At 40.7% G+C, this 12,978-nt stretch overlaps 1 protein-coding gene across 1 annotated transcript in view; it reads left to right on the top strand.

Annotated features, from left to right (window-relative positions):
• Positions 1–11,537, top strand: part of zswim6 (zinc finger, SWIM-type containing 6) — a 52,006-nt gene extending 40,469 nt beyond the window's left edge. Inside the window, exons 10-14 of the mRNA XM_030743116.1 lie at positions 2,422–2,557; positions 3,567–3,724; positions 5,664–5,827; positions 5,965–6,046; positions 9,175–11,537. Coding sequence (XP_030598976.1) covers positions 2,422–2,557; positions 3,567–3,724; positions 5,664–5,827; positions 5,965–6,046; positions 9,175–10,037 — 1,403 coding nt within the window. The 3' untranslated portion in view covers positions 10,038–11,537. The remainder of the gene's footprint in view (positions 1–2,421; positions 2,558–3,566; positions 3,725–5,663; positions 5,828–5,964; positions 6,047–9,174) is intronic.
• Positions 11,538–12,978: the final 1,441 nt, after the last annotated feature.

Genomic DNA, 12,978 nt, shown 5'->3' with positions numbered 1-12,978 from the left:
TTCCATTTCACACCAGGAGCCACAACCAGCTTAAAGCACAGAGTCAGTGTGTACAGTGTTGTTAACTCTGTGTACTTTGTGTGCTCTGTGCAGTACATTTACACTTTGTTTGGACTCCTGTATTTACAATTGTGGAATTGTTTGCATTGTCAGTCTGTTTCTCTCTCTTTCTGTGTGTGTGTGTGTGTGTGTGTGTGTGTGTGTGTGTGTGTGTGTGTGTGTGTGTGTGTGTGTGTGTGTGTGTGTGTGTGTATACTGAGAACCACGAAAAGCTTGGTCTCATTGTGGTTCAGGACTCTTTTTTCCTGCTAATATAGCTTTTGCTAACTGTGGTTGTGTTTATAAGGTAACATTATTCTTATATTTTTAAGAAAAAGCATTAACACTGTTTTTCTATTGTCAACAAAATCCCACTAAAAACTGAAATGTCTTTTCCATCTTATGCCAGAGAGCTCCACATTTCTCCACAAACTATTAAACACACACATGCATGAGTCACTGTTACACTGGGTGACATGTTCTCTCTTTACTATGAACACACTTTGTAGTTTGTTTCATTTACAGTACACATACACAGTCTGGCTGCCTAAACTCGCTGGCAGAGCTCCACTGCAGAAAATAGTCCCCAAGACACACCGGGTGTTTGAGTACACTTGGCTGGAGCAACAGTCACCATCACTTTTAATTGTTTCTGTTTAGTTTCACTGTGAAAAGGTCTTCAGCAGGAATCAGTGGCTTTGTCTCTGAGAGTCACTGAGTGGGAAAGGTGGACTTGCACGCCATTGGTTTTACATGTTTTTACAGTATTTGATGAAAACCAAAAAATAAAACTTCATCTTTGAATGACTGACGCTTGATTATAGGCTTCATTTTGAAAATGTGTGATGACATACAACATGGGGTTAAAAAAAGGGATCTAGGTAGCTGAAATTACTTTATAAGCATTACATGTGTATTTATTCATAGCTGAAAATAGTCCCAAATCACTACAGTACCCAGCTGATCTGTGAAGGTACTAATCTGTTTTTGTTTTTGGAGTGAAAGTGTTCAATAGGAACTAGTGTGCTTTGGACTGAGAGCTGCAGACAGCATAGGAGAGATGGACTAATGCCTCAGTCACACGGGTCTAGAGACCAGTCAGCAACCCCTGGCAACTTCTGGCCACTGAAAAAATGTGTATTTCTTGACTGATTGGCGAGTGGTTCCTGGAGTTTGCTTGCAGTGACCAGGTCACAAAGAGGATGCTGCACCAAAAACCCTGTTGTGGTTACTTTGGTTGCTAGCAAATTGCCACGGCCGTCTGTGGTTTGCGTGGAAGACGCCAACTTGTCAGCAAACACTTGCAGACTACTTGCCAAGTGGTAGTGGAGCTGTGAAAAGTGCAATGCAATTTGGAAATGGGGAGCATTTGCCTTGAAAGTAAAAGGTTCACCTTTTGAAATATGTTGGTTGCAGCGATAAAACAAACTGCGTTGCGCTTTTCACAGCCGCACTACTGTTTAGTGAGTAGTTTGCGAGCACTTGCAGTCAAGTTGGTCTCTTCTATGCATATCGCTGGTGATTGCAGCAGTCTGCTAGCAACCAAAGCCATTGCAAGGTGGATTCAGTGCAGCACTGTGTACTTCTATGCGACCATTTTCACACTCGTAACCACCAGCCACTGCCCGTAATACTTTTCCCAAGTGGCTGGTGGTTGGCACCGAGCAGTCTGTAGGCCTGTGTGACTGGGGCCTAACACTCTGTTAGTTTTGGTCTTTTCATGCTAAATGTTGGCAAAATCCAGGTCAAGTTGTTAGAAGGTGTCATTACAAGAATAATTTCTTCAAAAAAATACTTTCACTCAAAATCAAAATCTGCTGGAACAACTATATGTATATTCATTTGCAGTTAACAATGGTTTCCAGCAGATGTACAAATTCTTCATTCTTCAAATCTACTAGCTGATATGGGAGCTTTGGGAGTCTTGGTAAAAATGAAACTATATATTTATGGACTTTTTTAAATTAAAGGGTTTCATATTAAATAGGGAGCAGTGATGAGAAAAGAATCATTTTAACATCAATTTTTAGCATCAAATGCTATCAAAGTCTGTGAATCTTTCTTTCTTAGCACTACATGCATGCTGGCATGTTTCAGGATGTCCTCTCACACAGCAAGAAGTCTCTGCTTCACTAACACACTGATCCACCCTCCGATACACAGCTGACTCACACTTCAGCGTGCTCTGTGGGTTTAATCAGCGCTATTGCTCTGTGGGTTTAATCAGCGCTATCAAACTTGTTAAGACATCAGGCTGGGAAACAATCTTGTGCACAAAGTTAACACCCAGTCATATGTGGTGCTCTTCACTGCACTCATCTGTCTTCTGGTTGACTCTGTGCAGACTGAACTGATCCATGTGTTGTGTCCCGTCTCTTCTAGCTGGTCCTTACAGTGGTCTGGGGGAAATACTCTACAGAGAGAGCGTCCCCATGCACACTTTTGCCAAGTTTCTCTTCACCTCCCTGCTACCTCATGATGCCGACCTGGCATACAGAATTGCACTGAGGGCTATGAGGTGAGTTCTATGTTGTCTGTCCAGAAAGAAATAAGACCAAATGTGCTTAAACTGAATTTTGAGAAAATTCCCGGGTCCTACAGTATCCTGAAAAAAACATGAGCGAACCAACAACATGTCTGAAGACAAAATCTTTCATTTTACAGAAAAAAAATCAGTGTTGACAACCTATTTTTATGGCTGAGAAGCTAAAAAACACTTAGACAGTGAAGCTAAGCTAACAATACCAGGTGATCATTTTCAGTCAGACATCCTTCACGTCAGAAGGAAGTTGGAGGGCTAACGATGGCGCTCTAAGTCATCCTCTAGACGTCCACTAAAGGGGCTCAGATGAAAGGGCGAAACAGAAAGAAAAGGTGCATTTACATAAAGACAGATTAAGGCAGGATTTTTAACGACACCTTCTACTATAAGCCGCCTCTCTGCTTGCTTTAAGTCTCCTCTGGTTCCTGATGCAGAGATGGAGGAAGGAGAGAGGCAGACTGAGGAGCTATGTGGGACACCGTTTAATGACAAAACCTCCTTTTGCTGGAATATTCACTGAATAATTCAACAGTGCTGAGGAGGAGTTTTAGAAAACGTGTGAATAATAAATACACGCTGTTGGTTTTCTTCCAGACCATCACGGGAAACTTTATTTCCTCTTGTTCAAATTAAACCTCTCTGATTTTTATATTATGTAAATCAATCAGACTTTTTTTTTTCCCCCCCAGAATTAAATTACAAAAGAGGATCATTAAGGTACATCAGCTATAACAGAGTAGAACATCTCTGTAGTTTGGCTGAAACTGTTATTTTTAATCCCATCCTTTTCTCAGTGTTCACAGCCTGAGGCAAAGATCCACCTGAGCTCAGGTGTGTGGACACACAAAGAAAAACTGTTGATTTATCCTGCAAGGGGAACATTACACTCTGATAACTTGTTTACCTCCACGAAGTGTTCTTCTGTGAGGTCACATCTCTTCCTGTCTAATAAAGAACTAATAAAGTTTTTTTCCTCTGCACTCAGGTTGCCGGTCCTGGAGTCCACAAACCCCTCCGGTGACTTGTCTCGGCCTCACCACATAGTATCGGTGGTGCCCAACCGATACCCTCGCTGGTTCACTCTGAGCCACATAGAGACCCAACAGTGTGAACTGGCCTCCACAATGCTCACTGCTGCTAAAGGTACCCAAACATACTTTGATTCCACAGTGGAAATGTTCATTTTGAGGGTTTTTACAAGGTTCAAGTAGTAAATTAGTGAATGATATACAGAAAGCAGAACTGATGGAAAAACAGGCAGAAAAGTACCTGATATCAGTTGCGTTATTGACAGCTGTGTATTCATGATAACCATTTTATTACCGAGAAGGGGTAAATTACTACCCCAATCAAAACATCTATTCATACTCTTACATTACTGTGCAGAAGTGTCGAGAGCTAGTTCAGACAGACAACTCCAGCTGCCATCATGCGCAGTAACACCCCACCCCAGCATCCACCTGCAGGCTCTGGGGTCATGTTTATTCATCACTCAGGAAACAAAGGCAGGTTAAACAGCTAAAAGAAACCATGCGTTTATTAAAGAATCCAAAAATAACCAAAGTCCAATGAGTTACACAAACAGGGTCACAAGAAACACGCGAACGAGGGAGAAGAAATGGCTGATTTTGACAAAAACGGAGTGAAAGGTGGCACTGTGTGCACAAACAGAGGAAGTGGAATAAGACAGGTGGAAACAATCAAATACAGAAAGGCAGTGAGGAGAGGGTGGATAACCACAAAGGAGGAAGGGGGGGGGGGGGGGTGACAAAAGCAGGAAGTAAAAAACTAACAAGAGACATGAGAAAACCAACCTTCAAAGTAAAACAGGAAACAAAATGACACCTAAAGACAGGAAGGCAAGAAACAATGAAGACTCAACATGATGACAGAGTAGAACACAGAAGGAACGGGAATAAAATAAAGAACTAAAAATTAATAGATACCATGGAGACATCAACGGACTGAACTGCTATTTTAATTTTTTGATTTTTTTTTTTTTTTTTTTTTTTTACAGTTCCTTTAATGAATATCACAATAATCAGAAATTATTTGACCAGAATAAATTGTGAAGTAAAAATCTTGACAGCCTTGATATCACTCTGATGGTAATATCCTTTATGCCGCTTATCACCAATTTCAGTACTTCCCCAAATCTGTGGTGATTATTTTCAGTGATACAATGAATTAAATTAAAACAGCCTAAACCAGGATAAACAGAGAGCTCAGAAGACGACGCATCTTCTCAGCCTGATGGCGTCAACTTAACCTCCTCAAAAAGGACTGAACAGCCTCCTGTCAGAACAATCTCATTTTTAGTTTAAAGGTATTTAATGTCTCCTGACATCTGCAGTCACATACAAAACTAAAGCTAATCTTCCTACCTATGGCAAGCGCGAGAAACAATTTTATAAATACAACTTTTTTAGGACACTGGATTAACTCCAGGCTTTTTAAAAGGTTTTTTAAGACCTGCGGGTACCCTGGACGTGTAAAGGCTGGAGTCCGGTCAAAACAAATTAGTTCCGACTATGTGTAGTCTGATTCCATCTGAAGGGAAAGTGTTTTTAGCTGTTTCAAAGCACCACATGGAAAGAGGGTGTGAAAAGCCTGTCACCCTTAACAGTTGGTAGCAAGATAATTGTGCCAAGTTGAGCTGTGTGCAAACAATACAGTATTCAGGTCACACTTTGTGCTGTGTTCACCCAATTACATTAATTAAGACTTTACTTTAAATATCTTTTGGAAATGTGTGATCAAAGCACATGGGAAACTGAAACACAGTCTTAGACAGGCAATATATGTTCCAATAGACATAATGACACAGTTTGGAGCAATTATTGCTTGAAGGCATCCATTCTAATTCAAAGAATTTTGCACGTGTGTGCAGCTGCTGTGTGTGTGAAATGGCTGGAAATGTCGAGGAAAGTTGCCAAAATTGCCAAAAAGAATCATGTTTTTTAAAAAAATTTAAAATGAATCCGATAAAAGGTTTATATAGAAAAACACTCGTCACCATAAGCAAGAAGTTGAAAGTGACGTTGCCTCTCCATCCCCGTTTGTTTGTTTGATGTGTTACCAGGTGACGCTCGTAAGCTAGAAACTGTGTTGGAGTCCATCCAAAAGAACATCCACTCCTCCTCCCACATCTTCAAACTGGCACAGGATGCCTTCAAAATTGCCACTCTCATTGACAGCCTGCCCGACCTCACGCTGCTCAAGGTCTCCCTGGAGCTGGGCCTTCAGGTAAACATACACACACACACACACACACACACACACACACACACACACACACACACACACACACACACACACACACACACACACACACACACACACTTTATATTGTGTGGACTTTGTTAATTCCGTGTTTTGCACAGGTGATGAGGATGACCCTGTCTACACTGAACTGGCGTAGGAGAGAGATGGTGCGGTGGCTGGTCACCTGTGCTACTGAAGTTGGTGAGTTTGCTTTTCATGATTTTTTTTTTAATTTGTTTGGATTAAATATCAGCATGAAGAACGACTTAATGTTGGTTAAATGCTTCAGTTGGTCAAAAAAGGGCCGTCAGGAGTCATCTGACTTGCTTAGTGAAATATATTTAGGGCCTCTAGTGCTGGAGACTATTTCTTTTTTTTTTTCTGATCAGCTGAAGGACATTTTAGATATCTAATAATTCTTAATTTCAGCCAGTCTGAACTTAAACACCAGGCTTTGGGACATATAGTTGCCTATTATCAGTTTGGGTACCATTACGTAAAATTAACAGTTACAGTACAAGATTACTGCCAGTAAAAAGGAAATCCTTACCTTACAGTATGAAGCACTGAGAAAAGTAGCTGAAAAAAAGTCCCTTTGCTTTAACAAAATAAACAGGTCTTTGCATTTAGCTTGTGAATGGTTGCTTTATGTACAGATGGTGTGCAGCCTAATGTACATTTACTTCTGAATGTATTGATTTTAACTCCTTGCATAATGATGGTATGGTATGATGGTAGCATGTCCTCAACAACATTACCAGCAGCAAACTTTAACTACAAACCCAATTCCAAAAAAGTTTGAAGGCTGTGCAAAATGTAAATAAAAAAGAAAGCAATGTTGCTACTTTTGCCACAAAGAGTGGCCACAGCGGGTAGCTCCACATGTTTGATTTGGCAGAGTTTCACATTGGATACCCTTCCAGATGCATTCCTAAAAGGGATTTGTGTCTTTGGTTGGAATAGAACCAGCAGCTTTTCATTTGTCAAGTGAATGGGTAAACCGCTACATTAGCCATCAAAAAGCAGAATGCAATGATTTGCAAAATGAGCTTTGACCCAGAAAAGATGGTGGCCTTTCTGGATCATGTTTACATATGCCTTCTTCTTCTTTGCATGATAGAGCTTTAACCTGCATTTGTGGATGACATGGCAAACTGTGTTCTGGAAGTGTTCCTGAGCCTATGCAATGATTTCCATGACAGAATCATGCCTGTTTTTAATGCACTGCTGCCTGAAGGCCCAAAGATCAGTCATCCAGGACTGATTTTCACCCATGTCCCTCGTGCACAGAGATTTTTGATGCTAGTATGTACTGCAGATGATAAGATATTGAAAGTATTCACAATTTTACATTGATGAACATTACATTACTTTGCTGATCAGTGAACCTCTGCCCATTTTAAATTCTAAGGAACTCCACCTCTCTATGGTGCTCTTTTTATACCCAATCGTGTTACTGACCTGTTACCAGTTAGTTCTTGCTTTTCCAGCCTTTTGCTGCCCCATACAAACGTTTTTGAATGACAGTCAGCGTTCCATAATAATTCAGTTAACATCATGTTAGGGGCAGCCAATCAAAAATGAATTAGCTTAAAGGAAGGCTGGGCTAAAAGGGGGGAGGGGCTAAAACAGGATGAATTGAGGCAGCACTAAGGCCCAGTGTGTGTGTGTGTGTGTGTGTGTGTGTGTGTGTGTGTGTGTGTGTGTGTGTGTGTGTGTGTTTTAAAGCACACAGTTTACTTTAGTTCTTATACCATTTGTGTGTTTATGGTTACATTTTGTTTGAAGTACAGTACAGTTCAGTTTGTCTTTCCATTGCACCATACAGTCCACTTCTACATGTGTAGAAAATGCAGGCCTGCTGTGCCCTGTTGTGGGAAGAGAATATCAAACAGTTACAAAAAAACTATGAAGATGTTTGTGCCTGTGAATACTTAGAGATTGAGGGACTTTTGAGAAACAGCAGGTCAGACTTCATAAGTGGGTTCTGGAGAGCTTTCTGCAAGAGAGAAGGAATGACTGGAAGGTCAGTAATTATGGAAGATTGTGGGCTGTTGGCTGATTAAGTAGGCCTTATGTTTGGCCTTGAATACTGAATCCCAGCGGCTGATTTCCCTGAAGTGGACAGGAAACTGAGTCCAGAGTGAGGGAGCTCTATAGAGGAACACCCTCCTCCCAGATGATTTCTTCTGAATGCAGGGGAGTGACAAGGGGGTCCCTGTTTCTGTGAGCGGAGTTTGAATGGATTCATTGAGAACATGCCAGCTGGTGATGCAGAGCGGGGCCACATCATATAATGTCAGAAGAATTAGAAACAAACTGTCCAATCACAATGTAAAAAGCCATTGCAAGAATGATGACATATTTTAATTAATGATTTTAATTTACAAGGTTGGATGAGAGATAATCTGGTGTTATCTGTTATCTAATCACAGTTATCCTGGATATAGTTCTTAAATACAAATACATTATGTGGCCATTGCTTCTGCTTATGAGGATTAAGGTTGAAAATAAAGAATGAATTTTTATAGTTGCAAATGTATTTTAATGTCTTCAGGGTTTTGTTTTTTAACAGGAGACAAAGGAAAAGAGATAATATTTTGAAAACTTTTTTTTAATGGTATCTAGACTGTAGAATTTAAAGGAGCTGCATGCCTTGTTATGGTCAATGAAACCAAGAAAATACTAAAACCAACCGAATACTTTCTCACCTTATTATCCTGTTTGGAGCTCATAGTCCCACACTGTTTGAAACACAAATATTTATAACAGGTCTAAAATATTTCATTTGATATTATAAAGGCTCGATAATGGTCTAAAACATCTAAGGTTATGTACTGTTACACGTTACGGAAGGAAATCAAAAGTGCATCTGTTGGTCGCTCTTTCAGTAATCCAATGCATTTGGTGCCAAGATAAGAATTTCTGGCAGTAGGAACACATAATGTTTGGTTTTCAGAGGGAACAATAAACAGAATATCAACAAATTTTGTGATGAAGCTATGTTTTTGTTTTTGTTTTTTGTTTGTTTGGTTGGTTGGTTGGTTTTCACCAAAGAGGGCATCATAGGAAAATGTTAAATAGAAAAAGTAGATGATCTAGTAGTGAGCCTTGTGGAACACCACAATAAAGATTAACACTGGTAAGAGACTTTCTATCTCTTACCAAATTTAGATTTGAAGCATTTCAGTGGTTGGTTAATAGAGTAAATGTTGTAAAAATTATGTCTAAAGTTCTAGCATATTTAGTGACATTCAGCATTGCAGGCTTCACCTTAAAAAAAAACCCTTATAACTCTCAAGCTAACATTTCTTTTTCTGTCTTTCTAGGTGTGTTTGCTCTGGACAGTATCATGCAGAACTGGTTCACCCTCTTCACGCCCACTGAAGCGACTAGTGTTGTGGCCAGCACTGTCATGTCCAACAGCACTATTGTCCGCCTGCATCTGGACTGCCATCAGCAGGAGAACCTGGCCAACTCCGCCCGCACCCTGGCCCTGCAGTGTGCCATGAAGGACCCCCAGAACTGTGCCCTCTCAGCTCTGACACTCTGTGAGAAGGACCACATTGCCTTTGAGACAGCCTATCAGATTGTACTGGATGCAGCTGCCACTGGAATGAACTACACACAGCTGTTTACAATAGCACGCTACATGGAGCACCGCGCTTATCCGATGAGGGCATACAAATTAGCAACATTAGCCATGACTCATCTGAACCTCAGCTACAACCAAGACACACATCCAGCCATTAACGACGTGCTCTGGGCGTGTGCTCTCAGCCACTCACTGGGTAAAAATGAACTGGCAGCCGTCATTCCCCTAGTGGTGAAGAGTGTGAAGTGTGCCACCGTCTTGTCGGACATTTTGCGGCGGTGCACTCTAACGACACCGGGCATGGTGCCGCTACACAGTCGCAGGAACTCTGGAAAGCTGATGTCTCTGGACAAAGCTCCACTCAGGCAGCTACTGGACGCCACGATCGGGGCCTACATCAACACAACGCACTCTCGGCTGACGCACATCAGCCCGCGCCACTACAGCGAGTTCATCGAGTTCCTCAGCAAAGCCAGAGAAACATTTCTCATGGCACATGATGGACACATCCAGTTCACACAGTTTATAGACAACCTAAAACAGATATACAAGGGCAAGAAGAAGCTCATGATGCTTGTTCGAGAGAGATTTGGTTGAAAGACGATCATGTGACCAAATTGGCTTTTTTCTTTTTTTTAAAACTTGAGTCTCCTTTTTTTTAATCCTTTCTAACTTGAAGTGAAAATCCACCTAACACAACATTCATGTGAATCTTACTCCTGTGATTTGGGACTGCTGGGTCTGATGTGACAATAACAGGATTTCCTTAAGGCAAATATTTAAGACTGTGATCTTAAAGCAAACCTGTGTGATGTTAACACAGACCGATTTTAGTGCTGGCCAGCCCGAAAAGTTTTAGGGGAAATTTTGTCCTTAAAGTGACAAGTTTAAAATTGGGGTTAAAAAAAGAGACTATAAACCATAGGAGCAACACCTGGGGCCAAGAATAAAACAGAGTGTACGCACTTTTTTTTTTGTTTGGGAGATTTGAGGCTTTTCATACTGGTTCTGTTCTCATTCAACTCATAAGGTTGGCCATAAATAGATGTACAAATGCACCAAGTCTTTTGTCACATAAATAATTCTGAATGTAGACTCAGTTGCTACTGGTGGATTGGCTAATTGCTGTACGGTGGCTATGTTTGTCCTGAGCTGTCCACTCTTACAACACGTACAATTGTTACGTCAGCCAAGATGGTGCTGTAAATACAGACGCTCCCATTGGGGTTTGAATCTTGATCTTTAATGAGATATGATTTAACTTGTAAATTAGCTTCACCCCCACAGGCAGTAGCTACAACCATAGTCATCGTTGCAGCAAGAGCAATGCCCAAACATACCAACAAACTTGGCAGTGCATGTACAAAGGCAGTAAAGAAGAAGACTGCTAACTAACAAACATAAATGTATACAATGCACAGTGTAATCATTTTGCAGTGTTTTATGGGCAAAAAAACCCCTCATCTTCATTTCTAAGAAAACACCACAGGGTATCTTTCAATAGACCAGACTTTCTAAACACCACTTTGTATGTATGGAGTGGTCTGCACACCGTTTATATCTGGCCCCTGGTATTGATGTGTATAAAAACTGATGTGTTTAGTTTGCAGAAGGAGAGAATTGTCACTGTGTGGAAGTTCGTGCATTTCCCATTACATCCAAAAATGTGAGGGTTTTAGACTGAGTATTTCCTGTGTTGTCCAGTGGCAAAATGTCTGCCTTGCACTGCTCCTGCTTCCCTCAGCTAACGCTCACAGCCTCAAAGAGAAGACAAATGGCTTTAAACCAAATGGACCATCTGAAGTGACGAGTACCTCTTCTAAAGGATCCAGCTTTACTCCCCCCAGGCCTCCTCACCCATCTGCTCAAGAAAGACTCCAAATCCACCATCAAAATTCATTTTGCTGCCATTTTCAGGCTGATTGTTTTGGCTTTGCAGTGTTGTCTCAAACGTTCAGTATGCTCAGTCGACGGACACATTTGCCACGATAACACGACGACAAACTATCACAGTCCTCGCCCTTGTGGAAACTTGGCAACATACATTCTCAGGGATTTCTCAAAAAAAAAAAAAAAAAAAAAAAGCAGAAAAAAGAACAAAAGCATTTTATTGTCCTGTATATATGAAAGTATATGTCTGAATATTGAAAAAAAAATGTATATGTTAACTAATTTATGACAGAATATTCTATGTAAGGCACAATACTTGAAGCTGCAGTAATTTTGGTTTTTGAAACAAACAAGGAAAATAAAAACATATCAGAAGGACTTCGAAACGTTTTCCTGGCATTGCATCAGGGCCGGTAACACGCTGCCTGCTCGGGCTCTGCAGGCATGAAATGAATTGCAGAAACTGGCCGGCGGGAAGTGGACACGCAGAGCGGGTATTATCCCGAACACAGAAGTGTACTGAGGGGTTCTAGAAGTCACTGAAGGAGGCAGAGCGGCAGCAGCGTACAGCTGCCGACTGCTGCAGCTCTCTCGTCGTGGCCAAATCTGCCCTCGTTCCACCTTCTGCGGTGACTTGCTCACAAAACTAAGCTTTTTTTTTTTTTGATGTCCGCGCCTTCTCTTCTCACATCTCGACTTTGTGCAGGACAGGAAGTTGCTCCGTGCTCTAGGTCTCGACTGTTCCGCTTCATTTTTTTTTTTTTAACACTGATTTTAATTTGATTTTCTCCTCCTCTTCAACTTCATGTCTCTCTAGAATTCCTCACACAAGAACAGCCTTCTTTCTTGCCTTGTCTTAATGCTTTAAAATAACCAAATGGGAGTTCTAACTACCAAACTCTTTTCATACGCCAACTGACCATGATGATGGCCTTTTAGTGTCTTTGATTTGTAGCTGAACTGGCTCTGTATCCTGTGCTTGAAAAGCTCATCTCATCTTCTTCAGTGTCGTCTCTTAGAGGTCTACTAGTAGCTCCTTTGTTTGATAATGAATGATGCTCCCTTTTATTTATTACATTAGGTATACGATTGTACAAACATGTCAACATGCTCATGAAGTTGAAACTAAGATTTGATACACTGATCAATTTATTTATGTAACTAAATCACTGTTTTATAAAGTTGTTAATGAATCAACACTGCTTTAATTAAATTAGATTTTTGAGAGGAAAATGTCTTTGTTCATTATTGTGTTAAAGGTATGTATTGTAATGTCCTGTGTTTTTAAAAAGGTCCACCGGTGCATGCTTGAATATATCTGCGCTGGACATTTTGAGAGTGGGAATACTGAGGCTACATGTCCTCGTATAAGCACAAAGACCTCAGCCAGCCTGTGTCTCTCCTACCAATCAGAGAGCTCCTTACATCGCACTGCGAAGCTAATTTGCATAGCTTTTTCTCCAAGGACCAAAAGAGTCAAGGAAATGCCACATGGAGAAGCTAATCCAATATTTAATCCAGCAGCTAATGGGAAAAGAAAATGGAATTGGGGAAAGAAAAAAAATTCTCATTCGAGTTTTGAATTCATTTACTTATTTTTCTTTTTAAATTGCACTTTAAAAAAAGATTTTGAAAATCTGCTTTTTAA

The sequence above is a fragment of the Archocentrus centrarchus genome, chromosome 12 (genome assembly GCF_007364275.1).
Source record: "Archocentrus centrarchus isolate MPI-CPG fArcCen1 chromosome 12, fArcCen1, whole genome shotgun sequence".
NCBI classification, from domain to species: Eukaryota; Metazoa; Chordata; class Actinopteri; order Cichliformes; family Cichlidae; genus Archocentrus; species Archocentrus centrarchus.
This window is presented reverse-complemented; position numbering and strand designations above follow the sequence as displayed.